Source organism: Festucalex cinctus, chromosome 1 (assembly GCF_051991245.1).
Source record: "Festucalex cinctus isolate MCC-2025b chromosome 1, RoL_Fcin_1.0, whole genome shotgun sequence".
NCBI lineage: Eukaryota > Metazoa > Chordata > Actinopteri > Syngnathiformes > Syngnathidae > Festucalex > Festucalex cinctus.
Window position 1 is genome coordinate 11,095,482 of NC_135411.1, and position 26,079 is coordinate 11,121,560.

The 26,079-nt window shown below is 38.0% G+C and overlaps 1 protein-coding gene across 2 annotated transcripts in view; it reads left to right on the forward strand.

The window, feature by feature from the left end:
* tep1 (telomerase-associated protein 1) overlaps window positions 1-26,079 on the forward strand; it is a 43,528-nt gene that overhangs the window by 1,053 nt on the left and 16,396 nt on the right. Inside the window, exons 1-31 of one of the 2 annotated variants that reach the window (XM_077515809.1) lie at window positions 53-246; window positions 915-1,342; window positions 3,352-3,549; window positions 4,417-4,566; window positions 6,428-6,592; window positions 6,687-6,824; window positions 7,366-7,437; window positions 7,738-7,859; window positions 7,952-8,109; window positions 8,682-8,791; window positions 8,888-8,966; window positions 10,484-10,667; window positions 11,806-12,403; window positions 13,240-13,392; window positions 13,466-13,546; window positions 14,101-14,222; window positions 14,321-14,392; window positions 15,390-15,533; window positions 16,826-17,117; window positions 18,195-18,316; window positions 18,410-18,523; window positions 19,069-19,186; window positions 19,263-19,457; window positions 22,826-23,007; window positions 23,085-23,226; window positions 24,427-24,606; window positions 24,682-24,774; window positions 25,179-25,314; window positions 25,387-25,546; window positions 25,725-25,858; window positions 25,954-26,042. In XM_077515809.1, the coding sequence (XP_077371935.1) occupies window positions 917-1,342; window positions 3,352-3,549; window positions 4,417-4,566; window positions 6,428-6,592; window positions 6,687-6,824; window positions 7,366-7,437; window positions 7,738-7,859; window positions 7,952-8,109; window positions 8,682-8,791; window positions 8,888-8,966; window positions 10,484-10,667; window positions 11,806-12,403; window positions 13,240-13,392; window positions 13,466-13,546; window positions 14,101-14,222; window positions 14,321-14,392; window positions 15,390-15,533; window positions 16,826-17,117; window positions 18,195-18,316; window positions 18,410-18,523; window positions 19,069-19,186; window positions 19,263-19,457; window positions 22,826-23,007; window positions 23,085-23,226; window positions 24,427-24,606; window positions 24,682-24,774; window positions 25,179-25,314; window positions 25,387-25,546; window positions 25,725-25,858; window positions 25,954-26,042 (4,929 nt within the window). In that variant the 5' untranslated portion in view covers window positions 53-246; window positions 915-916. Of the gene's footprint in view, window positions 1-52; window positions 247-914; window positions 1,343-3,351; window positions 3,550-4,416; window positions 4,567-6,427; window positions 6,593-6,686; window positions 6,825-7,365; window positions 7,438-7,737; window positions 7,860-7,951; window positions 8,110-8,681; window positions 8,792-8,887; window positions 8,967-10,483; window positions 10,668-11,805; window positions 12,404-13,239; window positions 13,393-13,465; window positions 13,547-14,100; window positions 14,223-14,320; window positions 14,393-15,389; window positions 15,534-16,825; window positions 17,118-18,194; window positions 18,317-18,409; window positions 18,524-19,068; window positions 19,187-19,262; window positions 19,458-22,825; window positions 23,008-23,084; window positions 23,227-24,426; window positions 24,607-24,681; window positions 24,775-25,178; window positions 25,315-25,386; window positions 25,547-25,724; window positions 25,859-25,953; window positions 26,043-26,079 lie in introns of those variants that run through there. The other variant, XM_077515818.1, reaches the window with a different exon arrangement.

Sequence of the window (26,079 nt, forward strand, 5' to 3'; positions counted from 1 at the left end):
ACCAATCAGCGAGCTGGTACTAACGAGCACTGCACACCTACCAATAGGCACATTCGAAAGAAACAACAGCTGGCCGAAATCAGCCAATCGGCGTCCTCGAGACTCGAGCAGCAGTGCCAGCTGGAACTCATGAGGGCATTTACAGGAACCGTAGACAAGTTTGTGTTTGACTTGATTGAACGAGCTTCGCGAACGAATGACACAGCAGAGCTGAAGACGCTGACAGCTCGCGTTCAAATTAAACAGGTGCTGCTAATATTTCAATGTTTCTTTCTTTTTTGCCGTTAAGTTTGTGTACATCAATTGGTTTCTCACTGCTAGCCGCCACACCTACACAACGCAGTTTGTTTGCACCTTAATTTCCTGCCAGGCGTGTAGTATGACGTTCACTTCACGTGTAACCAGTTTAAGCTGTTTTCAAAGCAACGAAACACCAAGATATTCCTAAGCAATGTGGAAAAAAAATGCCAAACGAAGGCATGAGAACTTTGTTACATTACAGCACTTTTTCTGCGTGTTTGCTTCATTACAGGCTTCCTTGCGTCGTTAAATAGACATACATGTTATGTTTCCAAGGTCTAAAAAGTGATAGTTAATTTGGCCATCCCAACATGTCTTACTGATTACAGTAGTTAAAACTTCGACGTTAAGCTTAAGCGTTATAAGTACATAGACTTAATTACTTCGTACCATCGTGGAGATGTTTGGTGATTGTCTTTGCATTATGGATCTTGTTAAATTGTGTTCAAGCCAGGCTTTCATAGACTTTGTTCCCATTTTATAGATGTCTGTCACCGACGTTATCAACCCGCCCTTCTCTTTTGTCATAAAATGTTTGTTCAAGTGAGGAATGCTAACCCATTCATTTTGTCTGTCTCTCATGTTGTCAACTTGATTGACTTATTTCCATTCAGGAATGAGGGCGCTGAATTTGCAAACAAACATGGCCTCCTCCACGAGCGGCACAAGCTTGTTCTCCAATTACGTGCCACCATGTCTGGAGAACAAACTCCTGACGCAGACGTCCTTCTTATTGCCGAGCCCCTCCCTGCAGCCCTCCGGCTTGACCTCCACCTCCTCCAGCCTCCTCCTATCCTCATCATCCTCCAACTCTTCTCCGCTCCTCAGCATCCAAAACACCCTTCTGAACTCTTCCAGTCTGGCCTCTTCCACGCCATCCACCACCAATCGTCTCCTCGCCTCCTCTTTAGCCAGCGGCACTCTCCTCTCTCGCTTTTCCCAGCCTCCTTCTGTCCTTCTACGGCAAGGAGACCAGAAGAAGGATGATGGTGGAGAGGAAATATCGGAAGCGCAGCCTTGCTCTTTTGAAGAAACGAGCGTGGTAAGTGTACATCTCCTTGTCTCTCACTCATATGGGGTTGGGGAATTCAGGTCCAGAAAGTAAAAACGCTGAAACTGTTTGGCTTTAGCCACAGTTGCTTCTACTCAACAGGTGGAGATGCGCTCATTTACCTGCCAGTTGAGTAGCAGCATCTGTGGCTAAAGACAATCTCTGGCAAGGTTTTTACTTTTTGGACCTGGATTCCCCAACCCTGCACTTATACTACCCACAAAATTTTAATACAGTCTTCCCTCACTATAACGCAGTTCACTTTTCGCGGTCTCGCTGTATCACAGATTTTTTTTAAAGTGCAATTTTGCATATTTTTTGCAGTAATATACCCATTTTATAAAATTTATGAAGTTTTGAACATTATCAATGTTTGAACAAGAGAGAAATGTGAGAACATGTAAATGCCTCAATGAGAAAAGTGTCTAAATTGTGTGGTAGGGGATTTTAGAGCCTTAAAACATTTATAAGAATTGTAAAACATAAAGCTAACTACTTCGCGGATTTCATTTATTGCGGGTATTTTTTGGAACCTAACCCCAGCGGAAAACGAGGGAACACTGTATTATTTGGGAAAAATTTCAACCTAAAATGCTCTATAAGGTCTGTAACTTAATTTTACTTTTTCTAAACTTGTAGTTGCACATGTCCAACTTACTTTTTGCACAACTTGCTATTCTCTAACAAGGAGTCAGTATTCACAATAGGCGTTTCATCCACAAATCGACCAATACATTTTTCTGCAAGTAAAAATTTGAATGCCACTGAATGGCAATTCAGAAGTGTCGCAGATGTAACGTTCAGTCAAAAATAGTGTCATATCACATATACAGTACATTTCCAGGTAAAAACGAGATTCAACCAGCTGCCACCAAGCTGTACCATTAAAGTATATGCAGTACCACATGTTTTACAATTATACTTATTTATATTTCCATATGTAAATGTGGGTGGAAAAGCAAAGTATGGAGTGTGGTCAAAATGCACGCAAGTTTCACAACAAAATGACATTTTGCAGGTTGAAGTGACATTGTATTGGCCCCTGGCTGTATCCATCCATCCATCCATCCATCCATCCATCCATCCATCCATCCATTTTCTTAACCGCTTACTCCTCACAAGGGTCGCGGACGTGCTGGAGCCTATTCCAGCTGGCTTCGGGCAGTAGGTGGGGTACACCCTGAACTGGTTGCCAGCCAATCGCAGGGCACACAGAGACGAACAACCACTCACACTCACAAGCACACTAAGGGACAATTCAGAGCGCCCGATTAACCTGTCATGCATGTCTTTGGAATGTGGGAGCAGACCGGAGTACCAGGAGAAGACCCATGCAGACACGGGGAGAACATGAAAACTCTACCCAGGAAAGCCGAAGCCTGCACTCGATCTTGCATCATCAGTATTGGGAGGCGGACGTGCTAACCAGTCAGCCCACCAATACAATGTAGCAATACAATATAAAAAAAAAATAGTTGACTATATTCATAATTTTTGTATGTACCTGTGAATTAAAAAAAAAACAAAAAAAACAAAGCATGGAGAGTCATGTGTAGTGAATAAAACCAACAGCCTTTGAAATAGCCACACTCTCCTTTTTGTTTATTGCCCGTTTCTGCTCTTTCTATTATTATAATATGAAGCAGCCAAGGCAACCCGCTTTTTCTTTCACAACCGCGCCATGTTTGGTGGTTCGAAAACAACAGCAACAACAACAAAAAAGTAGAATATTGTGTCTATACTCTGTGGTGCCTCAAAGCGTCATTTCCCAACAAGAATGCCACAGTTTTTCTCTATTGCAGTTTTTCAGTTGCACTAGGTTTATTACGGTATCTGCTAGGTCAAATGCCCAGTGAGTGGCAGGGAGTCACTGACATTTTTTTTTTCCTTTCTTTGACAATTTGACTTTTCAGTCCCTTTATTCTGCATTGCTGGGTGTGTGGCGGGAGTTGATTGTGCAGTGCTGAGCGAGTAGTGTATTTTGGTCTTTTGTCTTTCAGATGTATTCCGATGAAGATGACCAAATGTCGACTGACGGGGAAAAGGAAAGTGAGGAGGAATTAGTTTCACCAAAAGCCATGGAGACGCACGAACCGGAGAACCAGAAGAAGGAGCAAACGGTGGTCAGCAGACGAGATGAATTCGCAGAAGTAGTCCGCGACAAGCAGCAGATTGAAGAGGAGATCAAGAATAAGAAGGTAAGGCGGACATAACAAATATGTTCCACATTCCATTTCTACCACTAAGTAGATTGCCGGTGAGTCTGTCACAGATATTTAGCTGAGAGACCATTCAATGGCAAGGCACAGTATAGACAGGATTCACACTCAATTCACTCGTTGTGTAACCGTGCACCAATGATAAGTTTGGTTGGTTGTAAGGTCTCATTTAGGTTCACAAGAGTGATTTCTTTTGTGCAGATAGAAATGTAAACATTTCCAAATAAACAAAATGTATTCAATATAAAACAAGCAAACAATTAATATGTAATCTTAAATCTTTTCTTATTAAATAGCAACATCAAGCAGCTGACCGAATTCTCCAGTCAATGAAAGCGCCTTAAAAAACAAATGTTTGCAATAAAATAAAAATTTTAACAATGGAGTACAGTAGGTGTTTCTTTTTAGTTAATGAAGGCTGCAAACCGCTGTAACAATTGGCGCTTATTGCGTTGCTTCATTCTGCAGAGCCCAGAAGAGGCTGTTTAAATGCTACTAGAAATTGCTTTTGCTATAGTTATGTCTGCTAGCCAGAGGCTGAGCTGCACTGTATTTGTTAAATGAGTAAAAGTGTGGCCAGAGCCCAAGGTGCCCCTTATTTATTTATTTATTTATTCATTCATTTATTTATTCATTTATTTATTTAATTTTTGTGGGGGTACATTCCTCAACCATTCCAAATTTTCCATACCGACAGTTGCCAATACTGTATATTGTAAATATCAGCGATTCCAATTTAGAACCTTTGACTAATAGGCAAAAATGCTACACACATGCTTCACTGTCCAAATATTATCATCTTAATAGTTTTTCAACCTTCTCCTTTTATAACATCTTGTTCTTCAGTATCTCCTGCTGAATGTGGTGTGCTGTTCCCTGGTCCTCAAGAGCACCTCCCCGGGTCAGACGGATTGGGATTCTGAGCAGAGTGTGTGGACCAAAATCACCAGTCTGGTGAAGGACATTGCCGCGTTCGACCCCCAGTTTGTTCTCAAGGTAAAGGAGTACAGAACACAGCAGAAACAAAAATTGACACTTACAAAAAGCATCACACGTCATCACATGTACGATGACGTGGATGAAGAAATTCTGCCTTTGGGGGTGCTTTGGAGAATCTTTCCTATCGTCTGTGGAACCCACTTTTATACAAAAAAAATCCTCGACATCGGGTACGACATGTTTTGCTGCTTCCTTGTTTGTCAGGCAGGGCACTTGTTTGATTGGCTACATTCTGTTTATGTCACATTTCACAGTCAAATGACTCGAGTAGTCTGTTTCCCCACTCAAATGATTTTTTTTTTCGTCATAAATATTGAAAGCGTTTTAATATTTAAGATTGCTGGCCCGACCCGTTTCTGACTGTATTATTGGGCCAAATCCACTCATATCAGATCAAAAAATAATCTTGTAGGACAGTCTTATATTATTAGACACAAGACATTTAATGTCCTTGGTTGAGAAGGGGCAAAAATGTGGACAGTAACAGCCAGATTGTCTTCTTTGTGTACCTGGCCTTAGTCAAAGGGACAGTAATGTGAAAACTCAACTTTTTGGAGCTTTTACCCATGTTAAAATGCTAATTCCTTACCAAAAACGTCACAGAAGTGGTGTTTTTGCTCCATTTGCCCCTCTGAGAAATTCTCGGTGATTCTGCTCTCCAAGCACCAGCCCCTCCCAACCTGAGAAAACGAGCAGGCGCTCACTCTGACGTCATTAGATGCGGATTCACACCCGCACCACTTCTGCGGAATAAGCACACACACACTTTCTCTGAGACCACCATGCTCTCAGGATAGTGATAAACAACATTTATCAGTACACATTCTGTCCAAATTAATTATCCTTTACATTTGCAATGCCAATTGGCCGTCTTAGCTTCCCAGAAAGGTTCCGTGGCTGACACTTATGTAAACTACAAGTAAAATTTCTGCGCTGTTGAATCTGAGGTTTTTTTTCCCCCCCTCTTCTTTTCTTCTCTCTCCTCCCCTCCTCCACTACGATTTCTTGAGGCAAGGAGCCGTTTTGTTTCAAATGTTTATTGAAGAATTAAACATCCATCCAGTTTCCACATTTAAGGAAGACGCCTTTCAGAGGAATTCTTGATTGGTGCACCAGCAGCCGGCTCGGACGAGAGGGGTGCAGCAACCACACGGGGATGGGCGGGGTTTTACTGAACTGTGCCATTTACTTCCGCGTTAGAAAAATAGCCAGCAAAATACCTAATATTTAATTAAAAAAATTACATCACCATGGTGTCAAAAGTAAGATTTAATCATTATATAACTGTGGAAGATCTTAAAATACCGTGATTTAATACCTTTAAGTCAATAATGTGCAGTCCTAAGCATGTCCACGTTGTTACACTCCAGTCCAGCAGGTGGCATTAACACACATTACAAAGCGGGTGTCAACAAGGGATGTGTGTTTGACTTAAATGTCATTGATTAGTTTTGTGGAAGAGAAGCGATCAATGAATCAATAAAACTAATCTCAAAACATTTTTATTATTATTTGGCTTTCAACTCAGCATGAGACTCAGCTTTGTTTTATCGTACTACATTTATGTTCATTTATTGTTTTAACTGTCTGTATACATCTGCTTTTTTTACTGTATGTACAGCACTTCGTATGCAACTATGGTTGCTTTTAAAGTGCTTTATAAAGTGGCAAGTCCATGAATGACACAAAGCGGGGTAATACAGACACCAATAACAGAGCCAGAATCTGCCCGATTCCCAATTTTGATCAAAGTCAGCAAAGGCCTGATTATTGGATGCCTCTAAAGATTATCAGCGACTGATTATACTATATGTATCATAAATGTTTTATTCTGCTCTTTGTGCTTCCCTCCTTCTAGGTGGCGCTGTACACAAGACAAGAATTGAACATCCGCATCACCGCCAACTTCCTGCTGGCCCTGGCCGCCAACCACCCGCCCACCAAGTGCCACGTGCGCCGCTACTTCTGCGCCGCCGTCCAGCTGCCGTCCGACTGGCTGGAGGTGGTGCGCATCTACAGCACGGTGTGTTGACCACGATCCTGTTGTAGTGGAACAGCGGTGCCCCCTTGTGTCCTGGCTGACCTGCCTCACAACCCGCTATTTTCATTTCTTGCAGTGTTTCAGCCGCTCGCTGCCCATGTGCCTGAAGAAGGCCATGGCCGACAAGTTCAAGGAGTTTAATGAGTATCAGCTGGCTAAGTACAACACGCGCAAACACCGCTGTAAGCACAGCCGCAACAAACGCAAGGGCAAGGTACGGTATTTATAGTTATTACACCTTATTTTTATGTTTTGTACTTCTTATGGAAACTGTTACATTTAGATACATGCAATGGGTGCAGACTTCCAAGAAGCGTACACAATCCTACTCTCCTCAAATATGGTTAGCCTCAGCCTGAAAGCCACACCTCAATTAATTAGTGTGTGTTGTCTACTTAAAAACAGTAACGATTCCTAATCAACAGACGACAATCTGTGCCCTTAAGTAAAGGTTAACTAATCACCTTATTTAAAATAAGTGCCCGTTTACCATAGTGCATGCTGTATGAGTGTTACGTATTTTGTTTTTGAGATTTTAGAAATGTCTTATGAAATAATCAAATAAATGCCTTTGCCCTTGTATATGTCTTTTATTTGAGATTGCCTTTGTAATTTTTTTTTTAAATATTTAACTTTTACATTCATTTGAAATTTTATGAATTCATTGTGTTGCCCATATTGCTGTCATTGTAAGTACTTCTCAAATAATTGCTTTACTTCAAATAAACAACCAATTTTCTCTTAATATTCTGCAGAAACCAAGCACGGAGGATCTAACAAAGTGGGCCAACTGGCTCCGATCCGACGCGTCAATTCTGCAGAATTATGTAAGTTAAAAGAAATCCATAATCAGTACAATGTTAATGTTAATTAACATCTATTTTAAAACTTTGACTGCTAACGACGATTAATAATGATTAGTAAAATTCTGATTAATTAAATGCGATCTTTCATTTAGTACCCACGTTGTATATGTAGTAAAGGCAAACAATATTCTTTTTGCCTTGAAAGATGAGTTAAAATGCTCGAAATCGGCTGGCACTGTTTTTTTAATTTTTTTTTTTATATAAAACGTGTGACAGTCAGAGAGTTCAAGGTGATTAAAACTGACTTGTGTGCTCATGTAGCTGCAAGTAGATGCCAAACAGACTGTGGATAAAAAGCAAGATGAATTCAACATGAAGAAGTTGATCAAGAAGCTTCACATCAAAGAACCAGCCGAGCATGTCATGGCCATCCTGGGGAGAAAGTAAGATCAGTGCTGAATTATGCAAACGAGGTAGACTGTCACCAAGGGGGGCGGGGGGGGCCCGAGGTCTTCAACTTCTACTTGTTTTGCAGGTATCCTGCGGACCACAAGGCGTTCATCTCCAGCGGTCTGAAGGGTGACTGGGACCGAGACAGGGCAGGTCAAAGGATGAAGCTCAAGGAAGCAGAGACATGGGAGCGTCTGCTTAGTCAGGAGGGCAACAAGGCTGCCACTTGGGAGAAACTCATTGGTATCTATTTCTTTATTTTTACCGTCAGCAAACCTCAGACATTATCCATTTCATTCAGTCACAATATTTTATAATTACTCTTACATTTTTTTTTTTAAATTTGTATTGGGGAAAAAAAAAAAAAAGTCAATTTAGGTCAATTACCTGTGACAAACCACACAACAATTTTAGATGGGGGGGGGGGGGGGTAAAATCTAATTTTCAATTTGTGACTAATTTGGATGATCTTAGTATTGAAAAACTGCAGATTGATGACTAAAATGTCTATTAAAAAATTATAAAAAAAATAATAATACTGGCCAAAAATGTTAAAAATAAAAATAAAGAATGTCAATGAATCCATGATCTAATTTGAAGTTTATGCAGGATATCAAAATCTGCAATGTCAAACAAGTTTGATCCGGATCTTATTCAGATTTCGCATTAATTTGAATAACTCCGTGTGGTAAGTCCCATGTATCATGTTCAGATTCTTATGTTTCTGTTAAATGTCTTTCACAATTGGATCATGTAGAAATTCCACTAAATATAGCTCTACGCACATCAACATGCGCTTATTTTTTTTTATCCAGACAATAAGTCGCTACCCTTCATGGCCATGCTGAGGAACCTGAGAAACATGATCAAGCAGGGCATCAGTATGACCCATCACCAGAAGATCCTCAGCAGGCTCACCAATAAAGTGAGTTGCTCGTCGTCATTGTCATCATTTTAGCGCACAATTTTGATCTGTGGGTTTATGTGTAGCTAGCACAAAGTCATTATGATTTGTTAACAGAAAGCAGTTCTTCAGAGTCGTCAATTTCCCTTCCGCTTCCTGTCTGCTTACAAAGTCATCATGGAGCTTCGCAATCTTTGTGAGTCATCATATTTTTATTTTTCCTGACCGCTTCAGAGCTCCAAAGGGCGCCTAAATGGTGGCAATTTGTCCCTAAACTTTGAGACAGTTGAAGTGGAGTCAAATGTATTTTGACTTAATCAGAGTCTCAAAGTGCTTAAACGACTGTTGTATTCAATGGGATTATTTGATTCGACATGGTATGGCTGTAGCTTTTGTCAAGTTTTAACATTAAAGGCCCAAACTATCAAAGTTAATTGAATTCAAAGAATCAGGAAATCATTCGCAACCCCAAACCAATTTTCATACCTGCGCCATCACAAAACGATCCGATACACATTTCAATACATGGTGTGCAATTTAATTGAAGGATGTAGCGATTTTCAAATGCAATAATTTGGTTCGTCAAATCAAAACCTTTTTTCCAATTGGAATTGACTTTTGTTACACCCCGAAGTGTAAGTACATTTTTCGACGTCTCGAACATTTGCAGCAAGTACATTTTCAGATTATAAAAATAAATAATTGTGCTTGAATATTTGCACACTTCACCCATTCATCAGTAATATAGTAAAAATGAGAGGAAATGTGAACATTTACTGTATACAAGTTGATTGACATTGTCTCTAAAATTTCTATTTGTGCTAAAAAAAATAAAATAAAAATAAAAAGTTTGCATTTAGTGGCAGCAGAGAGTGCATGCAACACAATTGTGCCAGTTTTCCACTGTACCCGACCTAATTCCTCCTCAGTTTCCATTTTCCACCTCTGGTATAGCAGCAGTGCAAAAATCTCATAGTATTGACATTGAAGTTCAGAATGACAAACACTATCAAACAACTGCGAGAATGTGGAGTGATACACTGCAGAAAAGGCTGAACAAAAATATGCAAGGGGGTCCAGAACCCCAAAAAGGTTGCTAAACACTGGACCACCTAGGTAACATTAGCATGTGTGTTTATTTTGGTCATTTCATTTTTATTATAAGTACACAACAATAATGCAGTCATGACAAATCAGCTCGCCCAATGGGCAGCCGTCACTGGTTTAGTACCTCATTGTATCGGCTGTACCAGTTGAAACGCATCATTTGGGCCAAGTTGGCATCATGCAAAAGAACAATAAATTAGGGCTGCACAATATATCGAAAACATATTGATATTGTGATATTGGCCCATGCAATATTCATATTGCAAAGACGTGCAATAAGTTTCATATGGAATTTGATGCTTTTATCTGAATTCGTCCAGTCAGCCACTAGCTAAAATGTGCATCACCATCCAATAGTTGAACATTATCGAGAGGTAATTACGATTAATTAACTAAGATTACATTGAATTTGCTTGTTTTGCTGCATGAAAAAAATTTATTCTTTCATTAGATAATAATGTATTTTGTATTTTGGCTTTCCTTTGGTACACCTTTAAATATCGCAATAATATCTATCGCTGTATTCAGCAACCATATCGCATGATTTTCCAATATCGTGCAGCCCTACAATAAATCACTTCCTACTTTACTCCTTGCTCCCCACAGCCTTGCCGCAAACGTCCCCCAACAACGAGATCCTGAAGAACATCCTCAAAGGGATCCCAAAGAGCAGGCGCTTCCGCTCCCTGGACTGGGAGTCGACCAACAAGAAGCGGCTGCGGGTGGCACTCGGTGTGCCCTTTATCTACCGTCTTTACCGCACGAAGAAGGATCAGATCTTCAAGGCTAAGTATGACAACAAAAATCCGATTCTCATTACAGTTGAAGAAATGCAAATAGAATGAATAAGACTGTAACTACTTGTTGATGAAATGCCATTTAGTAAAAGGAAAAATGTGTATTTTTCTTATCTTATTTAACAATATATCTCATAACCGTAAGATAATTTCTAAGTGTTTTATTTATGTATTTATTTCTTAACAATAATCATAAGTCTAGTAGTCGCTAATTTATATTACAAAGCTTGTGCCGCGCCTTATAGGAGGCTGACATGTTATAGCCACCATCCTTGTCGGACCCAATGGGTCAACCGACGCTTACCTTCCACAGGTGTTCGTCACTGACTCCGTGATTCGGGCTCCCGCTGCTTGTTTCCCTCTGATTTGATTTTGTTAGATTTTGCTGGCTTCTCCTAATAGCCGCTCCAACGAGTAATTGCTCATCGCTCCCGCTAGCTCCTACTCGCTAGGCTGCTCACTCCAAATGATAATTGATAGTAATTGGTGGTAGGCTTGTGACGTGTGTCTCTGAGGCACTTTTCGTGCATGTGCTTCAGTCGTTGCATTCTGTTATTTCACCGCTAGATGGCACTAAATCCTACACACTGTAACTTGAAATAGAATGTAAAGAATGAAAAATTTTTTTTGCGCAACTTTTTTTTGCTCCAAGTTGAAGGACATTGTGCTGCTCCTTTTGGTGTGCACTACCTGTGGGAAGTACAATAGTCATAGAGATGCACACAAAATTTCACAACTGAATCAGTAAGATGCAGTAATGTTAGTTTATTTCGAAGTGTTTACTTCGAATATATCGTTCTTCCAATACATAAATAAAATGACAAATAAATGTCATTTTTCACAAAGCATGACGAATATATGTAACTATTGTATTATGTCTGCATGTTACTACTACTCCACCGCTTGTGTTCAAACATTTTTGTGTGTGTAAAGGTTTATAGCATCTAGCATATAGCATTTAGCATCAAGCTAAACAGACTTTGTTAAAGGAGTGTAAAGTCTGATGTTATTGAAGAAATTCACACCCCTGTGGTTGTAATTTATTTTAAACTTTTTTTTTTTTTTTTTGCTTGTTTTGGACAAATGCATACATATGAAAAAGTATCAAACATGTTATGAAATTGTACGCAGTCAGAGGGAGTACACCGTCGGCCTGCTGGACTGTTACCGGCAAGCCCTGGAGAAGGCGGTGCAGATCTCGTGCCGCTACAACATCCCACCCCTGCCGGGACGCACAGTCATCTTGATCGACATCAACATGCATATGACACAGGCCAAGAACAAAAAGATGGACTTCTGTCTTCCACCTTACCCTGAGAACAATGAGGAAAAAGAGGAAGGGAGTGAGGAAGCGGAAGGGAGTGAAGAAGCGGAAGAAGCGGAAGGGAGTGAGGAAGCGGAAGGGAGTGAGGAAGCGGAAGGGAGTGAGGAAGCGGAAGAAGCGGAAGGTAGTGTGGAAGCGGAAGAAGCGGAAGGGAGTGTGGAAGCGGAAGGGAGTGTGGAAACGGAAGGGAGTGTGGAAACGGAAGGGAGTGTGGAAACGGAAGGGAGTGTGGAAACGGAAGGGAGTGAAGAAGCGGAAGGGAATGAAGAAGCGGAAGATGAAAGTAAGAATAGTTCACCTGACTCAGAGCACACTGAGGATGAAGATAAGGAGGCGGTGGAGGAAGAGGAAGATGAAAGGAAGAAGAAAAAGAAAACGAATGAAGAGGACAAGCTCTCTCCTTCTGTAAGATCTTTTTTTGTTTTTGTCACGCCTTAAAAAAACAGCATTTTTTTGCAATCTAAAAAGGCCATCGTATATTTACACCATTTGTTCTTGATAAAATACAACTTGCATAATATTCAGCCTTTTTTTTTTTCTTTAAACATAAGGCTTTATTCTGGTAGTGTTATGACTTAAAAATATTCTATTCTTGTGACAGCAATTTTCCATTTATTTTCTTTAGTGGTATTGCAATTTTACAATTTTTTTTTTCATAGAAGCAATGACTTATTTTTAGGGATACAAAAATACAATTCTTATGGTTTTTATGTTGTAAAATTAGAATTAAAAATCGACTTTTTTTCAGGAAAATTTTTTAAAATTGCAGCTAACTTATAAAAATACAAAACATCACGATAAGAAAACATAATCAAAAGAAGGGATTTTAATGTTGTAATGTTATGATGTATTCCTTTGAAAGATTCAACTTTACCTTGATGATGACTAGTGTTCTTCCGATAGCGATACTGGTATCGGCAGAGGCTCCGATACTGCATTAAAACAGTGGTATTGTTACCGGTGAGTACTAACAAGTAACATGCCGATACCATTATTTCCGACACTAGTATAGGACTTAAGTAGACTTAGACTTAAAGTAACATTGTCCAAAAAATACACTATTTTTGGAGAAAATGCTGTAAAATATGAGAGGATTTCTGAGAGAAAATAGTTTTTTTTTGTTTTTGTTTTTTTGTTATTGACAATCTCATTGAAGTCGTGCATAGTATTTATTTTATTCTTTAATTGAAAAACAACATGAAAAAGTAATAAATAAAATAAAAACACATTTTTCTTCTCAGATGCTGGAGGTTACCGTTCTTCTTTCACTGATGATCGCCAGCAGCTGCGAGGATGCCCATGTCATCTTGCTGGACTACAATAAATATGCAGAGGTGCAGCTGAAGTCTGACGTTCTTTTGGAAAACGTGCGGCTCGTGATGCAGCAAATCCAGGTATGGCGACAGCAAAGCAAGTGCCTAAATGTAACGATAAGGACTGACTGAGGTGTTGACTGTCCTCTAACAGGCATTGAAAATGAGAAACACGAGCAGGGATGCCCAGTTGGAATTCAGCATTTACCTCCACCATGTCCTCCAGAAAAACAAGGTTTGTTGGTTTGTCAAGCCATCACATGTTGACTCCTAATTAGACTGAAATACAGAAGTTCCTATTCCCTGTATACACATACCAGTAGTTTGTTTCTCTGGTGTGCCTGAGTTACTTTGTAAGAATGTTTTTCTTTTAATTAACAAAATACATATTTATTATCATAGTGTATTATTTATTTTTTATTTTTTTAATAGGGATATTCTGAAAGCATTGGCACATGCAAAAATATGCATTTGCGTTTTTGCAATATTATGGATATCCTCTCAATAGATTGACTATACTTATCTTTGGCTTATCTCTGGGGAAAAATAGAGCTTAGTTAATATTACGACTTTTTTTCGGCATAACGAGTTAAAGCTTCACCCTATGCTTTTTCATTTAGCGTTATTGTTGTGTATTTGAAAGGAACAGTCTACTTACAGATCTATTTTTTTTTTCTTAAAAAAAAAAAAAAAAAAAAAAAAAGACCTTCCAGAAAAGCATTTTTATAAACAGTTGTCTGCTTCACATCAGTGTCGAAGTTATCTTTGACACAAACTTTGTTTCCTCAGGTGGACAACGTCATTTCGTTGACTGAGACGTACACCAATCAACAAGTGGAGTGGGCCGTGAAGAGCTACATGAAGGAAATCAGTGACAAATGCCTCTACATTGAACTTGTCATGTCTGATACGTAAGGCGTTACCAGCTTCATCATTTTTGGCAAATGGCAAACTGTTAGAATCTCTGTTGTAGCCCTGAATTGACATTTACATTTTTGTGGGCTTTCAGTAGACATTTCGACTCAAAAACTTCTGGCAGGAACCACGTGTTTCTGCAAGGCTTCAGCGAACAAATTCTGAGGTAAAACATCTTGAGAGAGCGAATGGAGTCATGAAAACTTTAACAATGTTCAATTTAAGAATTACACAAATATTTTCTAGATCAGTTTTTCACACTGAAGACATTTAATGCTCCAGTTTTTCCTGTTTCTTACTACATGCTGTGATGCCTTTTAACAACAGAAGTCGAGAAAGCGAGCTTTCCAGGAGTAATTGATGTTGTGGATGTAACAATCAGTGGTAGTTTGATCCTTTAATCCTTTTTAAAATTGTTGTTGGTGGAAAAAAAATAAAATAATAATAATAAAATTTGCCAAGGTAAACTGAAAGGTTTTCCAAAAGTTCTGGCGGTGGAAGAGCTCTTTAAAATGCAAAAATAGTACGCAAAAAATTCATAAATGTTGGTGGTGGAAAAAAAATTCAAAGTCAAGAAAAAGCTGAACTTTTAATAAATTAGTGTTTATGTTAGGGCTGCTTGATTATGGAAAAAATAATCATGATTATATTGGCAATAATTGAAATCATTATTCAAATTATTATTTTTTTGGGTACAAAACAAGAAAATGCTTAAGCTTTAAAAAAAAAAAAAAAAAAAAAAAAAAAAAGTAAGTTCCTTTTGGACCAAACAATGTATCGTAATATATATTATATTTGTTTATTTGTTGGGGGGAAAAAAAACTTGAAATTGGAGTGCAGCATGTGTACTGTGCAGTCGGACGATCATTTATTTTATGGTCCAAAACAAGAAAATGTTTAAATGTAAAAAAACAAATTAAAAAAAATAATTATAATAAGACCAATATAATTCTTTGAAACACTGTAATTATGAAAGTTCCTTTTGGATGAAACAAATTATTTTAAAATTTTGAAAAGGTGCAAATGTATACATTTAAAACACTCATTATTAATCTTTTATGATTATGATGATTTTGTAATTGTGGAGTGTAATAATTGAAATTGTGATTTGAATTTCGATTAATTGCACAGCCCTAGTCTATGTATTTACATTCTTGAACCAGGTTTGTGGCTGAGCGAGGCTCATCCAGGCTGCTCGACCACGTGGAGCATTTGGACAAAGTGTACAACGTCCCACCGCCGGAAGGAGCCAAAGAGCCTAAGTCTGCAGATAGCCTGGTATCCATTCCCACCACCCCGAAGTTAAGGTAATTTAAACTTAAATTAGTTAAAATTGCTAAATTGATACAAAATAAAGACAGTAAGATATGGGAGTGATGGCTTCGTCCTTCTTGCCATTTCCAGTTCCCTCAACAGTTAATTCATTACCCATATTGTACATCTCTCCCTATGTGACTGTAGCACTTTACTAATCTACTAATGTAGCTTCAGCTCTATACATACTTGCATAACTGTCAGTGAACAATATTCCACGGCACTTTAAAATGCTCAAGGAGTCTAGGCATCATAGTGCATAGTTTTCTTTATAACAATTACTGCGCTACTAGCTAATTTTTTTTTTTTTTTTTTTTTTTTTTTTTTCTTTTTCATTGAAGCATTAATATACAGTAATATGGGGATGTTCTATACCACTTTTCAGACCGATACCAGTACGGGTACTCGCCAATACCAAAAGTACCTTTTGATACATGAAATTTCCCCCCCAAAAAACGAGAAATAATTTTCAAGAGACTATGCTTATCTCAATATAGCATTTTTACCTTAAAATTGTATGAAATTGCTGGCAATTTTCTATTCTTCTAATTTAACATTTCAATTTCTTGATCATAAAACGGCCATAGACAGGGAGCTGTTGCGTGTATCGATACCTTAAAATATGACTGGCATATTAAAAATGCTAGTGGTAGTGACAACAAAACGTCACCAATTTTATTAATAGTTACTAATGCGCATCTTTTGAGATTGCTCATCACCTCGCCATCTGAATTGACGAGTTCAGAAAGTGGTAAAATGTGCAACTGTATGTTTTTGTTGACAACTTTTGAAAGTGTGATTGAAATGTTCTGTTCTTTTATGATGCAACAACTCATATTTGTCATTTCCCAAAAAAATGTTAACGGTTATTGTTATCTGTGGGGGGAAAAAAAACAAACAAATTATCGTGCATCCCTAAAAAAGGAAAATATAGATGACTAGTTAGACTAAAACTAAAATAACGTGTAAAAAAAAAAAAAAGACAAAGTAAACTAACAAAATTGAAGAAACAACTTAAAGAATTTAAAAACTCTGTTTTTTTATTTGATAAATAATTTAAGGTAATTTTTTAAAAAAGTATATGAATACAAGCAGTATTAAGTAAAAAAAACAAAACAGTTTTTACAAGTTGCTAAAGTTTAAGTATTTTGGTAAAATTTAACAAATAAACTAATTAAAAAAGCATCTATGATTTGAGGTAATTAAATGGTAACTTGGAGTCAAATGAACAAATATTACCGGCATATGAAACGTGATAACAAAATATTTGACCGTCTTATTTCAGGTGGCGTGGTGTGCGCGTCTTCATATCGTCCACCTTCCGCGACATGCACGCCGAGCGCGACGTCTTGGTGCGCAGCGTTTTTCCGGAGCTTCGCCGCCGCGCTGCGCCACACTGCCTTCACCTGCAGGAGGTGGAGCTGCGCTGGGGCGTGACTGAGGAGGAGTCTGACCGAGCCGCCGCACTGTGTCTGGCGGAGGTGGCTCGCAGCCAGATGATGGTGGCCATCCTGGGCCAGAGGTATGGCCTGGTGCCAGACACACTTGCTGTAGCAGATCTGCAGCAGTACAAATTGGTAAGGGGGAAAAAAAATCAACTTCATTGTCTTAATAATAGGACTATTATCTCACTTTCATAATTGTACAACTTTTTCCCCCTAATAATTAATTTATCATCGCAGTGTCACAATTTTTCTACAACTTGTACAAATTATTCTTGTTAGATTACTTATATTCTTATTATTGTCTTGACTTTTTTCTTTTAATATGACTCATTGCACTTTTTATAAATAAAATATAAAAATCACTATTCGTTTTTGCTCATATGATTTCATTTTATTCTCATATTGCGACTTTCTTTCTTGAAAATGTACTTGATCTTGTAACTGACTTATAAATAAAATACTTTAACTTCTTAAAAAAAAAAAAAAAAAAAAAAAAAAAAAATCCAATTATTTACTCAATATTTATATTTTTCAAGATTAAAAATGACTTCTTGTAGCATTATGGCTTTTCTTCTCAAAACTATCATTTTATTCTCATAGTATTTTTTTTTCTTGTAATCTTACCACTTTTCTCAAAAAATGACTATTCTTTGTAATACGACTTTCTCGCAAAAAAAAATTCTAACAAGAGTCCAACTTTAAATCGTTCTTAAATCTTATGACTTGAAAAAAAAGCAACTCGTTAGATTCCGACATTTTATAGTTAAAAAAAAAAAAAATAAAAATACTACAGCATGATTTTTTTTTTTTTTCCTAATTTTTTTTTTGTTTTTTTTTTTTTGCGCGTGATCTATGACTTCTCGGAAAAAGACTCTCTTTACAACTTAGTTAAAGGCCATTCTTATAAGAATAAGATTAAAACTTTTTTTTCATTTTTTTTTCCCTAAAAATAGGCCACAGAAATGCAAAAATACTATTCATGTAACATTAATGCTTTTCTAGGGGGGGATAAAGTTGAGTATATTTAGACCTAAAAACCTTTGCACATTTTTCATTGGACAAAATTGAACAGCCAAGATACCAGATCCATTGTAAGAAACAGACATGCTAACTCCTTGATAATATTGCCAAATACCTTTCTCTACAGACGCCTATTGATTTATTGCTATGAAATGTGTTGTTCATAAAATGCTCATTTTTGTGTCTTAGTTCGGATCAGGCTACGAAGGCCTGTCAATCACAGACATGGAGATCCGTCACTTTCAGGCACTCTATGGTGATGCGGCGAAGCAGCGCATGTTTTGCTACTTCAGAAACCCAGATGTCATCAAGTATTCTTAATTTTGTTTTGTTTTTTCCCACCCACCAAAATCTAATGTCAAGGAAAAAAAATAAATAAATCTATACCTTTTCCTTTTCTGCAGTTCTGTACCTGTGGCTTGGAAGTCCGACTTTGCTGCTGAATCAAAGGAGGCGGAGTCCAAACTGGCACGTCTGAAGCGATGGATCCACGTCAACAAGCTGAAGGTCACTGACAAGTGAGTTGTTCCAACGGCTTTCAAAATGTATGTCGGTGAAGTGGAAATCAGAGTTAGAGTTTTGGAGTTTCTTTATAGTTGGTTTCCGGGACAAGTGGAAATTGGCTTATTTTTATTTATTTATTTTCATCCACTGAAATAGGATGTGACGGTGCCTGCCTAATTTGCCAAAAAAATGACTTTTTTTTTTTTTTTTCAGAAGTCAAGTCATCTTTATTTATATTCAAAATCAAGTCACTACCAGACTAAACTACAAAAAGGTGACTGAACAAATGTGAAAAATTAAAGCAACTCAAAGCTAAATGGCCCCCCCCCAAAAAAAAAATAATCACGCACACACATAAACACACATTGTCACTTCCTTAAAACCGGCCCTCTTTGCAAACGGTTTGACTTTGAACATCTTTAGTATAGAATGTGGATGTTATATATATATATATATATATATATATATATATATATATATATATATATATATATATATATATATTTTATTTTGAGGGGGTACAGGATCTGTAATGAAACAGTCCTTGTCTCTTTCCAAGTTACCCGTGTGAATGGGCGGGTGTTGTGGATGGCAAACCCTACTTGAAGAACCTGGAAAGCTTTTCCAAAGCGGTGCTGGAGGACCTCTGGGAGGCGATCATCAATCAGTTTGTCGAAGTGAGCAATTCAACGGCAGCGTCTCGCCCGAGCTACCAAAACAAGCATAACCCCCCCCCCCCCCCCTCGCTCTTAGGAGGACGAAGAAGACGAGGCAGACGCAACGTCCGAAATGTTAGTGCAAGAGGTTCACCAGGAGGCGCTGCAAAGGCAGTTCCTCAGCCGGGACAAGCTGCTGTCTGCTGCTGTAGAGATGGTGGAACAGGCGCAGGCCAATGGTGGGGCCATGGTGGTGGAGGGACCGCCAGGGCAAGGCAAGACCGTCTTCATGGTAAATGTGCACCGTGACGCCACATTTTTCACTTTCTTCTAGAAAAAAGTACAACTTAGTTCTTGAAGCGTTAACTTTTTTTGTTGTGATACTCCGAAGTTCTTGTCAGAAGAAATGTGTAGACTTTAACTCGTATCACAACTTTATTCTTGAAAAAATATGGCTGTTGGAGAAAAAAAATACTGTTCTCGTTATATGACTTTGCAAGGTAAGGAAATTAATATTCTTGTATTGTTACAGCTTGTTTTTCTTGTAAAAATGCATCTTCATTCTCAAAGCATTTTGGCTTTTGTCTTCAAAAGTGCGACTAATCTCGTAATATTGCAGGTTTTTCTTGAAACTAAATCAGATTCTCGTCATGTTACGACTTTTCTTGAACGATTACTTTATAAGTTTATTCGAAAATATGACATTATTCCTGTTTTGTTTTGTTTTTTCGTTTTTTTTGTTTTTTTTAATTGGGGAAAAAATGACTTCATTCTTGAAAACAAATGACTTTACTCTTGGGGGAAAAATGCAGCTTTATTTTTGCGCCATTATAGCTCTTTTCCAAAAAAAAAAAAAAAAACTACAACTCCATTCTCATAATTGAAAAAAAATACTATTATTCTAACATTCCATCTTTATTCAAACTTTTTCTTAGAAACATGCCTTTACTCAAGTAATATTACACCTCTTAAACAACTTTTTTGCAACTTAAAAAAAAGTAGCTTCATTCTTAGTAATTTTTTTTTTTAAACAACAAAAAAAGACCACTTTTTTTCAAAACTTTGTCCTTTTGTCATGATATATATATATATTATATATACGATATATTAAATACAGCTTATTTCTGGTAACATTAATGACTTCTTGTGTTGGAATAAATAACTTTTCTTCAGATGAAATACTTTTGCCTTGTAACAAATAGTGTTGTTCGGATACCAATACTGGTATCGGCAGAGACCCCGATACTGTATTCAAACAGTGATATCGGCATCGGTGAGTACTAACAAGTAACATGCCGATACCATTATTTCCGACGCTTAATATAGGCAAGGCAAGGCAAGGCAAGGCAAGTTTATTTGTATAGCACATTTCATACACAAGGCAACTCAATGTGCTTTACACGAGGAAAGACAACACATAAGCATCAAGAAACAGTAGTTAACATTCAGAGGAAGAAAAATAAATGAAAATAGGTTACAAACTAACAATTTTAAAAACATTATTCAACAAACTTTAAAAAATTTAACATAAGGAAGTTTAAAATGATAATGATAAAAATAAAAATAAAAATAAAAATAAATAAAAAAAAATAAAAATAAAAATAAAAATAAAAATAAAAATAATAATTAAAAAAAACACTTAATTAAAGCTGTTTAAAAGTCCCTAATCAAAGGTATAAGAAAAAAGCAAAGTTTTTAACCTGGATTTGAAAGCATTTACACTCGGGGCTGACTTCACTTCTGTTGGCAGCCTATTCCATCTGTGTGCAGCATGATAGCTAAATGCAGCTTCACCATGTTTGCTTCGAACTCTGGGTTCCACTAGTTGGCCCAAGTCTGTAGATCTCAGAGCCCTGCTGGGTTTGTACTCAATCAGCATTTCTTGGATATATTCAGGACCCAAACCATTTAGTGATTTATAGACGAGTAGCAGAACTTTAAAATCGATTCTACAGCTGACAGGGAGCCAGTGTAAATCCTTAAGTACTGGAGTAATATGTTCTGATCTTTTTGTTTTGGTCAGAACTCGAGCTGCAGCGTTCTGAATGAGCTGCAATTGTCTCATGTTCTTTTGAGAGAGTCCAGTCAGAAGACCGTTACAGTAATCTAGTCTGCTGGAGATAAAAGCATGGATAAGCTTCTCTTGGTCTGCTTGAAGCATGCAGTCCTTCAGTCTGGATATGTTTTTCAGCTGGTAAAAGGCTGTTTTAGTGATGAATTTAATATGATTGCTGAAGGTCAGATCTGAGTCTATTAGTACCCCAAGATTTCGAACTTGGTCTTTAGTTTCTAAAGACAGTGACTCAAGCTGTTTTTTAACAGCAATCCTCTTTTCTTTATTGCCGAAAACAATGAGCTCCGTTTTGTTTTCGTTCAGCTGAAGGAAATTTTGGTTCATCCAGTTGTTAACTTGCTCTAGAGAATGACACAATGCGTTAATAGAACTGCTGTCATTTGGGGACATAGATAAATACAGTTGTGTGTCATCTGCATAACTATGATAGTCAACATCGGTGTTCTGAAGCATTTGACCCAAAGGTAACATATACAGACTGAACAACAGGGGTCCAAGGACTGACCCTTGAGGGACCCCACATATCATGGCCTTTCGATCAGATTCAAAATTTCCAATGGTCACAAAGTAACTCCTTTCCTCCAAATAGGACCTGAACCATTTAAGGACTGTTCCATTTAATCCCACCCAAGTTTCCAGCCTGTCTAACAGTATATTATGATCAATCGTGTCAAATGCTGCACTGAGGTCCAACAAGACGAGCACTGATACCTTCCCTGCATCAGTGCTCAATCTTATATCATTCAGTACTTTAATCGGAGCTGTTTCTGTACTGTGATGAGGTCGGAAACCTGACTGGAATTTATCCAAAAGTCCGTTTAAGCTCAAAAAATTGCTGAGTTGATTAAAAACCACTTTTTCAACTATTTTAGTTACGAAGGGAAGGTTTGCGATTGGTCTATAATTTGCTAGCAGGGAGACATCCAGTGTTCTCTTTTTTTAGAATGGGCTTGACGGCGGCTACTTTCAGACATTTAGGAAGTTCACCTGATTGAAGTGAGCAATTAATTATTTGTTGTAAATCGATCTGAACAGATTTCACAATGGTTTTGAAAAAGCCAGATGGTATTGTGTCAAGACAGCTCGTGGAAGGTTTCAATTGCTGAACCAAGTCTACTACAGTATTTTGATCCACTGAGTCAAATTCTGTCATGGTAATTAAATTATTCCTAGGTGATTTTAAGTGCAGCATCGTTTTGTTATTTTGCTGGTTTGTAACAATGTTTGACCTGATGGCTTGTACTTTTTCACTAAAGTAGCAGGCAAATTCATTGCATTTATCTGTTGAGAGGAGTTCTGGCGCTGTTTGATTTGGGGGATTTGTAAGTTTGTCAACCACGGCAAATAGAGTGCGTGTATTGTTGAGGTTCCTACTAATAATTTCAGAAAAGTGTTGTTGTCTAGCTATTATTAACTCTTGGTTAAAATGACAAAGACATTGTCTGTACAGGTCAAAATGAACTTGGAGTTTAGTTTTTCTCCACTTTAATATAGGACTTGCAGCATCTTGTGTCTTGCTCGTTCACGATATTCACTGATGTGTGCACATTTAATTTTCTGACATTATATCCGCTCCCTCCGTGCAGGCCGCTCTAGCCGAGGCACTCAGAAGCGGCGCAAAGTCCAAGAAAAACCTGGCCTGTGATGTCATCTCGTACTCGACAGTCGCCAGCCAATCGTCTCGCTCCGTGGAGAATCTCCTGCGATGTCTCGTCTGCTGCTTGAGGCGGCTGAAAGACGAGGAATCGCCTCTTCCCCTTTCGTACAAGTGGGTTCATGTCGTCTTACAATGATGCATGTGCGCGCGGGTGTATTGTAAAGATATTTTTTTTTTAATCTTGAAAGGGATTTGCTGTCAGAGTTTCACGTCACTTTGAAGGACATGAAGAGGAGCAAGCCTCTTGTGCTGCTAGTGGACGGGGTGGATCTTGTGCGTGACGACTGGGATCAGCTCAACTCTGGTTGGATACCGCAGCATCTAGCACAGGTCTGTCACGATACTTTTTCTTTAGTCTTCTAATATTACAATGGCCTTTTTTCGTTGAGGAACCATGACTTCCTCTTCAAGAAGAAACATTTTTTTTCTTAATAATTAGGGTTAGGGTTTTGTTTTTGTTTTTTTTCTTTAAAGGGGAAGTCAAGTAAAAAAAAAAAAAGTCCTTTTCAAAAATACGTTCTTTGTATTTTTCAAACATAAATTTATCACTTAAATTATAGTTTCCTTCGCTTTAAAGACATTCTGTATACAAACAGTTAGGCCATTGTTCACTAATAGATAAAGCATTTCCAGTGTCTTCAAGTACATAATATCCATAAATTTTTAAAATACCATATCCTATATATGTATTTGTTTGTTTTTCATTTCCCCAATCTTCAGCACAATATGACATGTGGGGCAGCACAAGACGGAAGAGTATTTCTTAAAAAAATAATAATAATAATTAAATGGTACATTTTATCTCAAACAACTGTATTCTGCAAACAACTTTTTGTGGAAATCTCTCTGAAAGAAGTTTTTTTTACCACAAAAGTATGTATTCTTGAAAAATGAAACTTTTTCTTTTTCCTATCCAAATGCTACTTATTATCTAAAAGATATACAACTTTATTATAAAACTACCACTTTTTATCTTGAAAATATACAATTTTATTTTCGAAAATGTAGATCTTTGTTCTCGATATATTCACTTTTTTCCCCTTCTCTTACATCCATCCATCCACTACTTTGAAATACTAGCTTTACTTTCCTTTAGTACCGGTACTTTTAACTGGGGGAAAATAAATGTTCTTTCCCCCGCATAAAAATTTAACTTCTCAAGTGTCTTTTTGTGCATAAAATGCTTAAAAAAAAAAATCGGGGGAATAAAATAACAAAAATATAAAAAATATAACATGTATATTGTGATGTGTTTATTCTTCCCCTTCTTCAAATTTCAAGCCTTATGTCTTGGAAATACAATGTAAAGAACTGAAATAGTCATTTGTTGAAATTGCATCTGGAGGTTGTTTTTGCTGAAATCGAAGCTGTTTCTCAAGTTACAACTTGATTCTTGTACGATTGACTTCATGCTTCGTTTGTTTTTCATGTAACGAGCTTGTACAATAAACTGATATACTGATTTAATGACAAATGATTAACATCTTTTTTTTATTTATCATAATCCTCCTGTTGTTTTGGCGGTGCCAGGGTGTTTGTTTGGTGACGAGTGTCACGTCCACCTCGCCGTTGTTGCGCACTCTGTCTAAGAAGAAGGCCACGCTGCTCTTTACCCTGCCGCTGCTTACCGTGGCAGAGCGAAAGGAAATCATTCAAAAGGAATTGGATGCTTTCGGGAAGAAACTCAGCGACGCCGCCTTCAACAACCAGGTTCCTTCTCATCAACGTCATCATTTTCCCACATTTGAATCCTTCTCCATGACGTACTTGTGTGTTTGCTTACAGCTGCAGACGCTGATCATGAAGAAAGGTGCAGAGTGTCCTCTCTACCTGCACATGGCCTGTGAAGACCTGAGGAACTTTGCTTCCTTTGAAAAGGTTCCATTGAACTCACTTGCTCCAAAAATGTGATAAATTGCCTATTAACTCTTTTACTGCAACACGTAATTAAAAAAAACTTTGATATAACAAAGGCTTTGATCATTCACAAAAAGAGATACAATGCTGCCATCTGCTGGCCATAGTGAGTGTTTTTGATTCCACAACCCATTGACCAGGCAGCGCTGCACTTAGACGTTGCACTGAGGGGGGGAAAAAAAAAAAAAAAAAAAAACTTAGTTGACGCCATTTAACGTTTATAGAGGCATACATCGTGGTTTTACTAATCGTTATTGGACGTTTTTGGCGGTCAAAGAGTTTAAAAAAAACAAAACAAAAAACTGTAATTTCCTGTTGTAATATCACGTAACTAAAACTCTGGAAATTGTCTATTTGTGCCTTAGCTGAACGAGAGCCTGCTAGCTTTGCCTCAGTCTGTCAATCTGCTGGTCCAATACTGTCTGAAGAGACTCTGCTCAGACCACAGAGGCATGCTGGGACTCCACTGGGCTCTGGCGGCCCTCACAGTCAGCACCACCGGTACAATGAACCACTGGGTTTCTTCATCTTTTTCACTACATTAGGCAACCATCTTCTCCTTTTCATATCCAGGCCTGAGGGAGCGTGACTTGTACTCGCTACTGTGCATTTGCAACGACCTGTGCTCGCTCAAAGGACAGGTCACATGGCAGGAAGTGCTGCCGCTGTGTAAGAGCCCGAAAGGACGTGTTCCCATGGTGGCATTTACCCGCATTCTGCAGAGCTTGCGAAGGTGAGTATGGCAAAAGTTGATGAAAGAGGCTTTAAAAACATGCACATTTGTTCAAACGCCTCACAATGCTTAAAGTGGCCTTAAAAAGTCTTACATTTGATCACATTGGGCAAAGTGGACTTTAAAATGGATGAAAGTTGATCCAACTGGGTTCATCTAAGCGGATGGTGTTTTGCAGTCTGGGGAATCCATCTCATCGCCACGACGTTGATGACGTGCTGACTTTGTCCAACCCAGACGTGAGGCGGGCCTTTGATGACTTCTTTCTGCCCTCAGAAGACCACAAAAGAAGAGCTCACCTCGTGTTAGCGGGTAACAAGCAAAAAACTAAAAAAAATTTAATTAGAAAAAAGAAAAAAAAAGTGTCACTATTCATGCCGTTTTGCTCTCTCTGGTTCCCTCTGCAGGTCACATGTGGGTTCTGGCCGACGCTCAGGGTGCCGATACTTTTCTTCACGGCGAAGTTGATGCTGTCCAGCAGCTTACTTCTAGTCTGGTTTGTCATCCACTGAACAAACAAAACAAACAAAAGA